The sequence below is a fragment of the Amyelois transitella genome, chromosome 3 (genome assembly GCF_032362555.1).
Source record: "Amyelois transitella isolate CPQ chromosome 3, ilAmyTran1.1, whole genome shotgun sequence".
Taxonomy (NCBI): Eukaryota; Metazoa; Arthropoda; class Insecta; order Lepidoptera; family Pyralidae; genus Amyelois; species Amyelois transitella.
Genome location: NC_083506.1, coordinates 3,091,652 through 3,106,592, shown reverse-complemented (window position 1 = coordinate 3,106,592; position 14,941 = coordinate 3,091,652). Strand labels below are relative to the sequence as shown.

Genomic DNA, 14,941 nt, shown 5'->3' with positions numbered 1-14,941 from the left:
AAACTTTTTCCGTATTTATTTCGGCTTTGCATTGATAATGATACTCGTAGACTAGACATTTACAATTTTTGGATTAAAAAACACGCTTCCATTATTGACCCTATATGTACATTATTTGTTAGTGTGTCCACGCCCTTAATCCAACACACGATGAAGAGGTAGTCAATACAAATTGCTTCGACAACAAGCCAATAAATTATTTGGACAGGCCCCGAATGCGGTCGTAAATTTTATGTTGAAATTTAATAAGGAACTTCGGAGTTTGATTAATAGATGGCGTGTTAGAAAATTTGTTAAGTCTTCCGATTACCTGTAAATTTAGATAATGTTAGGTAAGATGCGATGTTAATTATATTGAAATTTAGTTAGTGAACTTTTAGCGCTGGTAGGAAACCAATTTCGGACTGAAGTTTCATTGCGTCGAATTGTGTGGTAATTAGTTCGTTACTATAGTTAAACACTAATGAATGTCATCAAAACATAATTCAAATGAAGATCTTGTAATAAAACATATTAATTATTCATTAGCGCCGTGAGGTTCCCGGCACCAATAAAAAGAAAGATTAGGACCACTCCGTCTCATTCCTATGGATTTCGCAAAAAAGGCCCCTAAGGGATAGGCTTTTAAACTTCTTTCAGGCGACGGGCTAGTCACCTGTCAGTATTTGAATCTCAATTTTATCACTAAGCCAAGCAGCTGAACGTGGCTTATCAATCTTTTCAAAACTGTTGGCTCTGTCTACCCCGCAAGGGATATAGATGTGATTATATGTATGTATGTATTCTTTAGTTATATAGTACGTGAAATAAAAAAATACAAGTAATTCCTTTGATGATCTGGTAATGAAGTAAAATATAGTGTGTTCTTACCAGCTGCTTTTCTTGTCGAGATAATTATAAAATCCAATGAAACTGAGACAAAGATCAATGAAGAGAATGACATAAAGAGATGAAATTTCCACATTTTGTAGGCAGACTAGCAAATCCTTCAAGAAATCAAATCTTTTTTACGACAACTTCAAAGAAGATAACCTCTTAAAGCAAGTTAAAGCTATAACTTGTAAGTGCTTTCAAATTTATTCGGGCAATAATAATAAACAGGCAAAGTTTGTTAAGCCGACGATGAGATGATAATTTGAAAACAGAATAAACTCCTTATTCTGTTTTCAAATTATCATCTCATGCCGACAATTCCAGCACAATTGCAATCACCGATAATATCTCCCAGAGGACGATCAGATAGCTCATCCCTAGGGAATCACAATTACAAACTGTCGGGAGCAGAAAAATAAAATGATTTTATACATAAAATAATTTATTTTATTTTATATTTATAATTTTTTTTATTGCATTACGAATTGACGTCTGTTTTAGGGAATTGGTCGCAAATAATTTTCACATAAATGCATCTTTCCAGTATAAATGCTCATCTGAATACCTACACTTATTTTTTTTTTTATATAACTTTGGAACTTACTTTAATCATAATGCTCAAGAGGTATAAATACAGTAAAAAAAAATAATAAAGTTGAAGCCAATAAATTAATCTACATAAAAGCTTTTCGGATTAACCAAAGATATTGATTTTTCAATTTTTTATTGTTATACCGAAATTAGAATGATTTTTTTTTCTCAAATAAGCCTTTGTGTGCTTCTATTTATTTTTGTTGTTGATTGCACATATAGATTTTGACAGTTAAATTTTTATAAACCATGAAAGCTTTACTTCTGTACTGCCGATGTTCTGTTCCTCAAACTTGATAGGGATGGGATGAATGTGAAGCGTAAATTTCGGATGTTATCATTTTTGGCGGGAATTTGCGTTTTTCGGCCACCGGGGGCACTTTGATAGGTCGCTTGGGTTTGATTTCAACACAATTTATTGAGATGCTACATATACAAACACACAGCTATAACAAACATTATTTTCAACAAACAATGTGTCTTGTTCCGGTCATTGTTTGCGTTGTAATTAGTTGATAACAGGTTTTTTTAGGTTATTACTCAGAATAAAATTTGGAAGATTTCATTACATATTCAGCATTCAAGACATAGTTCAGCAAGCTTCAATATTTTGTCTTATTTCTCTGCTAATCGTGTCGACTCTGGCAGTTCATACTTACCTATTTGCGACCACTAAATAAGTAGTATGTGTATTAACAATTTGGGTGAATTTTACGTAACTAAAATTAGATAATTTAAAAAAGTGTTTTTTTAACAGTTTTCATGAATGAAATTGTCAAGTGTATTAAAATCACTGCAACTATAAAGGAAATGCTATAAATAAACAGGACAAGGGGTTGTGGGAACCAGATGGCACGCGACGTGCACGGAACCGTTTGTCAACCATAGCAATTACTATTGCGACGTCTTGTATATTTTAAGACATGTCTAGTCTAGATAAGAATTTTCTGGTGTAATCTTTGACTTTGAACTAAGACATGTCTTGTCTAAATAAGAATTATCTGGTATAAGCTTGTTGTTTTACAGCTATTGTCTTAACTCGGGATCTGACTGAATGACGACTAAACGAGCAAAAATTGCTGGTTTAGAAAACTTTGAATCGGTAATAAGGTTTCCTAGGCCGAGCAAGATGTCTAATATCAAGACTCTGAAGTAAATAAGAAAAATTTCTGTATTCTTTATTGCATGTTATTTTGTGCATATAAATAAGTAATTAGTAAAAAAATGTGCTATATAGATACGGTATTTGGTTATCCACGATTACGACACAAGTAACCTATAAATACTTTGTTTTATATTTATTATTAATAAGAACGGAGTTATTTTGTTTGAGCTATACAATATTTTGTCTTATAACGTGTGCGGGCACTGTTTGCGATTGCATAAAAATTGAATGTCTTAAATCGTTTTGCCGTCTTATAATTGGACTGGATTGAACTAAAACATACATACATATGGTCACGTCTATATTCCTTGTAGGGTAGACAAAGCCAACAGTCTTGAAAAGTCTGATAGGCCACGTTCAGCGATTTTGCTTTATGATAGAATTGAACTAAAACGGTGAATTAATTTTATATAAAGTCTAATGTGTGAACAGACATGCGCTTATATTTTCTGCTATTACTGTCGGGCGATTAAGTTTTAATGGTAGCTGAAGTCGAGACAGTTAGATTCCTGGTAGGCCGCAGTTAGTTGAGGTACTATTACGGGCAATTTTAAAGGAGTATTATCGGATACTTGCATCAATTTCTGTTTTAATAATGCAGTAGCATTAGTTGGTTGTTTAATTTTCCTACGGTAGTATTATTGACACTTCGTATTCGAGTAATTGTTCCAATGTGACATCGTAACTGTTAGGCGGTGAATTAAATATTCGTTCATGTTACACGAGTTTTATTTTTAGTTGTTTGGTAAAAGCGCTGAGGGTAGTAAATGTATTGAATTCAGTGCTAGCTATTTCACATGGGTTAGTTAGTTATGCCGGTTAGAATAGTGATTCCTCGTCTCTTTGTAAATGAAAGTATTGACTACAACATAAAATTTGATGCCTTAAAAATCCCAAAACAGTTCAAATAAACACTTTAACAAGTCTTTGTTTAACATAAAGTATTATGTAATTCATCCTCGCCTTAGCGAATCCTGAACTTTAAAGATAATCACTGAGAACAATTCGAGAATATTCTTCGTAAAAATTTTTCTATCATCTATAAATCCCATATGACTCACCCACCTGAAGTGTGTAGCAAATGGGTAATTTTTAGATAAATTAAGCATCGTTGTTACGATCGCTTGGACACTTAGGGTGGGTAAACGAACCGGAACCTGTTTACGTTACGTGGACCGTGAGAGCAAACCCTTTTAGTAGGGTTGTGACTGAAGCTGAATATATCGATAATTTTAATGAACAACTTTTGATTTCACTCACATAAATAGTTTTTGTTTGTAAACTCTTTATTGCACATAAAAACAAATACAAAACAATCACTGGATTTTAAATCATACGTACAATGGCGGACTTACAATTGGAATTTCTTCCAATCAACCAAAATTAAGAGGATAATCTATTATCAAAGTTGTTACAGGTATTAAACACGCACGTTACCTTTATTTTATCTTGGTTGTTTTGTATAATATGTATTATTTATAAATAGTGTAGTATAATGTTAAAAATTCAGTTACGTAAAAGTTGTACTTTTCGAAATGGAAATAAATAATGTGAAAAATGAACATTGCGATATCAATTTATTTGCCTATTCCAATATTGCCATTGTAGTCCTTTGAGGTTTTCCTTGACATCCAACGAGGTAAAAAATAAACCAATTCATAAGTAGCACTTAATTTTTGATGGAGTACTATGTTATTAGCATTATACTATGTGCATTCATATTTTTTATAAGTACTATTACTTTGCATTCATAATGATTAATTTCTGATTAACTGTTATTAAAAATATATTTTCAAATATAAAATTATTTGAAAATATATTTTTAATAACAGTTAAGAAGTAACTTGTTTGTGGTAACCCTATAAAAATTGTCCGGGAGTAGTCGTGCGTGATAGACTTATAGCTTGTTTACAGAATGCAGATAAGACGCGGAAAAAGATCACGTACTTTGACTATAAATCTGTACTGTAACTTTTATTTTTAGTTTTTTCTTCTTCTTATAAACAGTATTGTAACATCCAAAGTTTCATTTTTAATCGAAGTATATTTTTGTATAGTATTATCTTCATCTATGTGTTAAGTTTATCCAGTTTTATCCTGAGGCACTGTGCTTCAGACTCTAGGGACTGCATGCTTATATTCTTTGCACCTTGACTATAATTTTCTGATACATTTATTGCATTGGATATACATTCAAAACTGTCCTTAAAAACAATGTATGCTCACATACTCACTTACAGCACATATGCATTTACACCTATTTTTTATTAATTAAATATATAATATAAATTACGGTCCGTTTAAATATCTATATACGAGTATCTATAATAGTAGTTTTAATTTTTCACACATAGCTAGAGGCGTAGGAGTCGACCGCAGGCTTACGTGGCGAACAGCTGTAGCTAAAAATTTGGTACGGGCAAATGTAGATACATGAACAACAATGGTTTTTGCGCCAGTTTAAGAGGAGGGCCGACCCCAATTAGGGTTCAGACACGGAAGATGTAGAAACTCTGGTAGACTCTTAAAACCTAAATACCAAGTATATCCCTAGATCACTAACCTTATTTTACGACGTTTAATACTAACCTTCGTCGTTTCGACTACGCTCTATAATGGAGGGGGCTTAGAGGTTTATTAAAAAAATATATATTCTAATTAATGTTTTTATTTTAAAAACAAAGTATTAATCTTCATATTTAAAGATAATTATATACACTTTAACATTTTTTTTTATTCAAACAGTCTTATTAATGAGATCTCAGTTTACATGCAAAATCAACTTTTTCAAAATTTATAAACATAACGGTACATATTATATATAACATCAAATTGTTCTAAATAAACTGTTAATTATAAAAATAATATTAGAATAATCAATTAAAAACAAAATTTTGACAATAGCTTAGGAACTAAAACATTTGTGACACACATCAAGTTTGTGTTCCCCACACAACGATTTATTGCACTTAGTGCACCTACTCTTAGTCATATAAGTATAATAAATGATTATCTTTCATTGCTGCAGATAATGTGAGAATGCCAATGGGAGCTCTAATTTCATTAGGATCGGTTGGTCTCTGTGTAGATTTTAATGTTTTATATTTATGAGATTTTATTGCTATCTCGGCATTGGTGTGGGTGACAATTAAATCAATCATATTATCAGTAATGAAACATGAAAAGCATCCCAGAGGCTCTAAAAGATTTTTATAAGAGCGTACAGGTCCAGGTCTTATATGAACTATGTTCCTTGAAGCTGTTCTGCTTAGTGACCTTGACTGTTGTGACGACCATTTGTGTTTATCTTTCCCACGAAGAATAGTACGCGATGGTCTTATAATCAAGTCGCTACGGTCTGCTGAAGTGCTAGGTGTCGCGTCATCAGTAGAACATGGTGGAGATGTATCACTTGCCTCATAATCTTCATCCGGAAGTTGCTCGTCATTTACAGTAAAAACTTCATCTTCACCCTCCGTTTCATACGCGGGATCAGCCTCAAGGTGGTCTTCGGGCTCACTCTCTGACAAATTTTCCTCCTCACTGTCATCATTTAATAACACCGCAAGGACCGCATCTAAAAAAATGAAATATTAGACACCATTATTAATCAAAAAAAGATAAAAAAACGTTATTTTAACTTAACTAAATAGTACAAAAAGTTACGTTACTACTAACCTTCGTCGATGCGACGAGCCATGGTTGCTGGAACGGCGCGCACAGCCCCCCTACGCACAGAACACTACCGTCCGTCGCGAGGGCAACGGGTCGACTGGGATTAGCTCGAATTAGAAAACCGCACGGTCGCGCACGCAAAAGTTATCGCGATTTTTTTGGTGACGCGTCGTCGAATCGACGAAGGTTAGTAATCTAGGGATATAGAATACCTTTTATCGCACAAAAATTAAATCAAAACTAACTTTCTCTCATACTAAGGTAATGTACAATAGGCGGCCTTATACGGACACTATGCAATCCCTTCCAGTTAAAATATCCAATAATGTTTATGAGAAAGAAACAACTACATTTTACATCAAACAATCGTAAAGTACTCCGCAAAAAGATACAAGTTTGTTCTCGGATAGTTGTGGAGCTATAAACAAACGTTGTGTGAGTAAATGATAAAGATACACATATTCTTTTTAAAGATACTATTTTATTTCGTTTGGACTAAAATATATTTGAACAAGATTTGTTTGTTGAACTGTTAACTATGTAAATTTAATATCAAACTAATAAGCAAAGACTTCTTTGACGAAACTAGGACATGAATTCTCCAAAATCCTTTATAAAGATCGCAGATGTTGAAGTTATTATTTACTATTGGTATATTTACGTCTGTGGTTTTTCTTAATGCTCATATTTATATTGATTGCAATGGTTTGACTGACAAAGAATGGTTTAAATTTTGCGTACTACCTAATAAAAATTTAGTTTTATTTTAGGTTTACGTCTTTTCAGCCGTCGACTCGCACGCACGACGCTACAGTAATATCTCCTGAAATGTGACAAAAATACAATATTCTCCCTGATAATATAATACCAGGGAGTCAATAAAATTCCCCTAAACATTGTTTCGGCCACTTGTTGCGGCGTACGTGAGTTTCCTCACCGAAATAACCTCATTGTAGCATTCGAGGCGGAGTCCCGTCTTTGTGGGAAAATTAGCGGAAAATCTGACAGTTGATATTGGATATTTTTCTATATCGATGATCATAATAGACAGTTTACTTGGTTCATTTCATGTTCATTACAGATATTGAATCAAAGCAGAGGGCTGGTCCGAAATCGATGGGCGGAAATATTCGCTATTTTCTGTTCAAGCTCTGTTAGGTATTATAAAGCTGGTAGAAAATAAAATATTTGGATGTAGGTACGGTTTTGTTGAACTTTTTTTATTATATCACAAATACTTTTCACGGTCAGGCCACAATCAGCTGTTTGGTTTTATGATAGAATTGAGATTCAAAAAGTGACAGGTTTCTAGCACATCGCCTAAAATAAGAATCCCAAGATTATAAGCTTAACCCTTAGTTGCCTCTTACGACATTCATGGGAAATGAGATGGAGTGATCCTATTCTTTCTTATATTGGCGCCGGGAACCACACGGCATACACACATACGGGCTTATTATCATCGCAAGTTCAGGCTCATAAAATCCACTGCGATACACTGAGGTCTGTACTCAGTAAAGATTTTCACCTAGCCTTATGCAAAGATGGATTAAAAACCATAGCTCACAGATATGTACCAAAACCGTATTGTTTTAAAAACAAGTACCCCACCAGTATTACATACCACCACAGAGCACCCACATTACGTTGTATATAACAAAGAGACCGTGGGAACCTCGCCCTGTATCCGACAAGTGCACCATTAGTCAAATCTTGTGACCGGCAAAAACAGACCGTGTTAGGGCTCGTTCACCATGCAAGTTTGCGAGATATTTAGTCATCTCATATTAGGGGTCGTTTTTAGTGACAAAGTTACCTTATTCGGCAATGTTTATAGTTAAATGTGAATATGGTTTAAGTTTTTTTTGGCGGCAATAATGCTTTATTGTATTGTGAATTGTATCGTCAAACTTTTTGTTTGTAGTTAACCAACTGTTTAATTGAAATAGAAAACAAAATAACCGACTTTTTTCATTCATAGTGAATTAAAAAAATTCCAAAAAAATTAAGAGTTTTTATTTTTTAAAAGCCGGAAAAATATATTATCAATGTGCACGCGCCCTAACGTGGCTATGACTGTAATTCCATTAATGTTAAATGTTACGTTTTTGCTGTTGTTTATTTAGGAATAAGCTTTTAGGTTAAATTTTACATTACTTCAAATTACTTTCTTCTAACCACGCCTATAAAGTTATAAATTAGTTCTGAATGATAAGATACGTAGTAATATACATGGTATAGAGTACTTTTAATCTCAATCTGCCAGATAGCGAATAAAATGGATTTGAACGTGGTTCCCGAAAGCTCAAATAATGACTTTTCACTCTTGCCTTGAAAATCCTTAATTTGTAGTATATACATCTACACATATAACCCGTCTTTATGTGTTTTTCAAATAGTTTTTCCAAGCAAGTAGATTTTTTTTCAAACCTAGTTGAACGTGAGCCATATATGGCTTACTTTAAGACTTAAAATTCACGTTAAGCTGTATGGCTCTTAAATGAAATCTTACTAAGTATTCACAAAATCGCATGTATTTAATCCCTTACGAGGTAGACAGAGCTAAAATTCTTGAAAATACTGAAATACTTAGTAGAGTTATCTGTATGCCTTAATAAAGGAATTGAGAATACAAATAGTGACAGGTTGCTAGCTCATCGTCTAAAAGAAGAACCCCAAGTTTAGTAGCCTTAATGTCCTTACATGAAATGGACAAAATGAATCACTCTTTTTTTGTAAAACTATACAGTGTCGTTATTTCCACGAATTATTAAAAGTGTCGACGTCAGGCGGCCCGACACGTTGACGGGCTTCCTACAAAAATTAACAAGTCATCGGAGTAATGAAATGCGATATTAAGCTGCATTAGTATTACGAGAAAAGCAAGTCATTTTACGACGAAGTTTAAGCAAAGTGTCGGTTATTAAATTTTGTGGCGACATCTCTACGCCACAAGTCACAACAGCCAATCGCGTGACGCAATCAGCCAATAACAGCGAAGACTCTAAATCGCGCAAGTAAAGATTTCACGGACTGGAGCATTTATTATACAACCTCCGACAAAACATCGTCGGAGCCGCGGTTCCCCAGGCATAACACCTAGCCTGGCGGAAGATCTTCCCCCTGTGGCGGTCGAGCCCGAACTATCGCTCCCGCTACAATTTGAATAAAAGAAACTGACAAGCGTGCACGAAGAAAGTTTTGAATGTGGATTAAGCGATATATGCAGTGATCGTGGCAAGTGAAAAGATGCAGTTTCTGAATACCCCTCCGGGAAAAAGGTGTGATTGTATGTACGTATGTTAGAAAATAATCCGCCCGCGCAATATAAAAAAATAAAATGAACTCTCTTCCTCACGGGAATCTGAGAAATTCTCTTTTAGTGCACCCCATGATCACTTATGGAAACATATAATCACGTCTATATCCCTTGCGGTGAAGACAGAGTCAACAAGAACGGAACAGGATGGAGTTGTCCAATCCTTTTACATTAGTGCCGAGAACCACACGGCACTTATGGAATATTCCCAGTTTTTTCAAATATCCAGACGCAGCGGTGAGACTTGATTTGATATGTCAGTCAGTCATTCAACCAATTTATCTAAAATCTATTTTCTAAACACTTGAAAGAAATGGATATAATGATGATCTGAATAAATTGATTACTAAAACAATATACATTTTGGGCGATGTAAACTGTAGCGGTAACTGAAATAAATTAGGCACACAATAAACATAAAAAAAATTACGTTATCAAATTTTCGCCATTGTAATTAAATAAAACATCACAAAAACCAGTGCCGTGTGGTTCCCGGCACCAATACAAAAGAATAGGACCACTCCATCTCTTTCCCATGGATGTCGTAAAAGGCGACTAAGGGATAGGCTTACAAACTTAGGATTCTTTTTCAGGCGATCGGCTAGCAACCTGTCACTATTTGAATCTCAATTCTATCATTTAGCCAAATAGCTGAACGTGGCCATTCAGTCCTTTCAAGACTGTTGGCTCTGTCTACCCCGCAAGGGATATAGACGTGAAGATATGTATGTATGTATCACAAAAACACAATTTCCAAAAAGAAAGGAAGAATAATTTGAAAGACGAAGCGAGACGAGTCAATTATGAGTATAATGATGTGAAAGTTATCAAAGGAAATTCTTTTAAAAAGGTGATAATTAAAATTGTAACGAAGCTGATTGTGTGATGAGATGTCAGCAAGGGCTGTCTGAATAACTCCGTGGATTTCATCATTTTTAAAGCATTATTTTGAAGTTTATAAAAATAATACTGTGACATTTACTTACATACATACATACATATAGTCACGTCTATATCTCTCGCGGGGCAGACAGAGCCAACAGTCTTGTAAACACTGAAAGGCCACGTTCAGCTGTACGGCCTTATAATGGAATTAAGATTCAAATAGAGGTTGCTAGTCCATCGCCTTCAAGAGGAAACCCAAGTTTATAAGGCAATCCTTAAGTGCCGTGTGGTGCCCGGCACCAATAGAAAAAAGAATAGGACTACTCCATCTCGTTTCCATGGATGTTGTAATTATTTTATTCCGTCACTTTAAGTGCTTAGTCACCGAGGCTTTTATAAAAATATCATACTACATACTCTATGCTATGATTACACTATATCTACTTATAGCAAAGAGTAAGTTTGGAAAATGTTTGAAATAAGGGTGAGTAACTAACGGAAATTTATTGCTACCGATAAAGAAACTTCGCAAAGGCGTTATAAATTTTTCTGCGAGGTACTTTCACTAGTTTGAAAGCAGGCTTTGACGGGTAATAAAAAAATATGTAAAAAGTTATTTTGCGTGCAAAAATTTGTATCTAATGAAGGTGATAAATTTTAGGGCCAATCTTAAGACAAAGTGTCAATCCTAACAATTTTTTCCAAAATATATTTTTCAAGAAAGTAGATTTTTTTTTATTGCTAGGTGAAAGTGAGCCATATGCAGCTCACTTTAAGACTGAAAAGTCACATTCAGCTGTATGGCCCATAGATGAAATCTTGTTTAGCATTCACCTTTGACACTTTCACGGCACACTGTCAAATAGAATTTGAAATCCTATTTGCCCGAGACAGCACTGCAATGAAATTCGATAGTTTCAGCATCACTGGGCAAGCACTCCAGTTTGGCGTTATGGAGATTTCATCGTATTTTCAATTTCATGCACTTACTGAATTTTACTACCTATAAAAAATGCATTTACACGCCACACGCATAAATTTAAATATTTCGTTCCGTTCATTCATATAAACACGTCTATGTCTCTTGCAGAGTAGACAAAGCCTTAAAAAGACTTAATGGTAAAGTTACCTACTATACTATACTATATTTGCCGTGTGGTTCCCGGCACCAATACAAAAAAGAATAGGACCACTCCATCTCTTTCCCATGGATGTCGTAAAAGGCGACTAAGGGATAGGCTTACAAACTTGAGATTCTTTTTTTAGGCGATAGGCTAGCAACTTGTCACTATTCGAATCTCAATTCTATCTTAAAGCCAAATAGCTGAACGTGGCCTATCAGTCCGCTCAGGACTGTTGGCTCTGTCTACCCCGTAAGGGATATAGACGTGATTATATGTATGTATGTATGTACCTACTATATGAAGAATCCCAAGTTTATAAGCCTATAGATATTTAATTGCTTCTCCTAATTAGATATGGCTTTCTTTTTGTTACCGAAAAGTGGAAAAAACTAATTTATTCTTTCCTCTAGATATAAGACAACGCTATTTTATGGAAATAAGATTAAAAACCAATACACCAAAACATTTTGAGCTTAATTTACATTCATTAATCTCTTCATGCAATAAAAACATGTCCAATGTAAAATAATCTAAATAAATTCGTCCAGTGATTTTGTTGAAATTCAACGAACGTACCTATAATATAAGTTCGGAATGATATTTATGAGTTCCCCGTACAAAAGATACTTAGTCAATAAATAAATAGTGGTGCTGTATCTATAAATGAAAGTCATTGAAAAGAGTGCGCTTCCAATGCACATAGAACCTGCATTGACATTCAGAACGAAGAACTTCCGTTATTTTATCTCGGCTGCTTACAAATCTATTGCTACGAATGCGAACTCACTTTTATTACGTCCTCTTATAAATAAAAATTTCCTCAAGAATTTCTATACTTTTACAATGTATTCGTTTTAGATTTAGTCAATATTCTATATCGTATTGCTTACACATTACATATTTCAATAATTGCTTCATAAGTCAGGGTTTTAACCGAAGCAACTCCCATCTGACCTCAGCAGCTTATAAAGGAACCTAAGGAAGGGTTCCATACCATTCGCATTTACAATAACAAATGCGAAATTACCTATCATTATTGAGCAAAAATAAGCAAAAAAATCACAATTGTTGTGTGAGGTACCCACTTAGAGCGTTAACAGAAAAACACCATCTGTGTCTACCTACCACATGTCATAAGACACAGCCTGCTGGTATGGACAGACGGGCAATGAAGACTCAGTATGGGTGACTTTAAAAAAAACCGGTTCTACATTTATTCATGTTTTTAATGTAGACAATGTGTATTCGTCCACGATTTAGATTTAAGAGATCTATATTTGTTAATTGACGTCCGATAAAAATGCTGCAGTGTAGTTTGTTCCGCCGCTTCTTCTACACATGCGCTTTGGAAGCGGTAGTAGTTATAATTAGATTTAAGTTATGTGACGTCAATAAGTGATACCTTGTATCCAATTTTGAAAATAAATCTATTCTAAACAGCGATTATCCACACTTCTTTTTGGCCAGCAATATATATATCCAAACCTACGTCAATGGCTTTGCGTGCTCGCCACTTTGCACGGAGACAATAAATACACCTTTATCGCCATTTTAATAAATGTGCGAGGAACTTTCTTAGTATAAATAAGCCTCGTAAGGCAATAAAGGCGTTATCTGGAGAATTTCCTTGCGCGACAAAAAGACAGGATGGTTTATGAAGGGCCTTTATGAATACTCATGGACAATCGTGTTTACATATTCATGGTATATCTACACACTTATTTGTCATCGGTTATCTTGATAAAGAAAACGTGCATGAAAATAAAAAAAGGAAATGTATTTTAGTCGGATGTTTCGGTTTGGAAACAATGACAGGTATTATATTTTAGGTGGAATTAAATGACACTTACTATTGGTTACTTTAACAATAACCAAACTATAATAATATTCGTTCAAGCAAATTTTGTGTTATCCAATATATGTATATTTTTTTATTTAATCAACCCGACAACTAATTACATAACGTTACTTAATTAACAAGAGAGAAAGGTGACAAAAATAATAGGTGTGGCTTCGTACAACCATGCATAGCTGTTTGAACTAATTAAGTCTTAATATTAACGAAGAATTAACCGTTTAATTACGAATGAACACGATAATTAAGTGAGAAATTACGTTAAATTGTATAAATTGTTGGTTATCGCGACTGACCCAATTGTAGCCTTCATTATGTCAACGTACAAAACCCAATTACTTCTGATAATTTGCTTTAATAATAAATAATGGTACATTACTTTGAAATGTTTGACTTTTTAGGCTATATTGTGACTGTGAAATTCAATTAAATTTCGGGCACTAGTTCCAGATATATTCAAAAACACATGCAGACATTTCTTTTGTCAAACATAATAACATAGATACCACTAAGTAAATGACAGCTATAAGCAATTTCTGCAGTCAAATTAAATTAAATAAATATATTTATACTTACATAAAATTTTAATATTTAAACATACATAAAAACTACAATCAATAAACAATATACATAAATAAATAGGTGCAGCGATTACCGAAATGAGTGAAAAAGGCTTAAGGTAATTGGGAGATTAAGAAAAAAATCTTAAAAAGTTAATGCATGTAAGAGTAAGGTATAAATTTTGACATAATATTTTCAAATTTAACAAAATTAGTTAGGTAGGTATTCACGTCGGCGAACCAAAATCTAGTCTGATAAACACGTTAGTATTCTCAATAGTATAATTATAAAGTAATGTTCACCGTAGACCGTAATCCGCATCGTTTGGCAGCTCCTGTAAACGGCTCATTAAATTCTGGAGCCGTAGTGTGCGGTTGGCCTTAGAATAAAGTTCACGTAACACATAGCCGAAATTTTATTTTAGTGCAACTTTAATTTCTATGGTATTAAGGTTATTATCATTTGAATATCACAATTCCTGTATGTGTGATTATACATATTACAGTCCTATTAACGAACTTCCTTTATGTAAGCTTTAGTCCTCTTCGCGACGTATCTAGTTAACCGCTTTGACTTATTAATTCAAAGTTGAGCAAAGTATGTTGATATATTTTAGTTAGATACCTATCTCATTGGTTTTTTATTTCACGCCCTATCCTATAATCAGTAGAGTAAAACTAATGGGATTTTGGCTATACGGAGGTGAAGCCGCGGGTGTGCTGTAGTTATAATTAAATTAATTAGAGCTATAAATTAAACGTGCCAAAAGGTTATATATTTAAAGTGTCTTGTTGCGAAATGCATGCATATCCTATCCAAAAAGCTAGATACAAAGGATGTTAATGAGCTGGAAATGTCTCATATAACAGGTTATTCACGCCTTTGATTCATAC

The 14,941-nt window shown here is 34.0% G+C and overlaps 2 protein-coding genes across 2 annotated transcripts in view; one reads left to right on the top strand and one right to left on the bottom strand.

Moving 5' to 3' along the window:
• The window catches only part of LOC106133482 (tyrosine-protein kinase Drl), a 50,929-nt gene that overhangs the window by 8,586 nt on the left and 27,402 nt on the right, over window positions 1-14,941 (top strand). The window lies entirely within an intron of this gene.
• Window positions 5,504-6,405, bottom strand: LOC132903185 (uncharacterized). The gene is made up of 2 exons (XM_060950760.1): window positions 6,308-6,405; window positions 5,504-6,206 (listed from the first exon to the last, which is right to left on the bottom strand). Exons 1-2 carry the CDS (start codon window positions 6,327-6,329, stop codon window positions 5,614-5,616), a joined length of 615 nt encoding a protein of 204 aa, XP_060806743.1. The 5' UTR covers window positions 6,330-6,405; the 3' UTR covers window positions 5,504-5,613.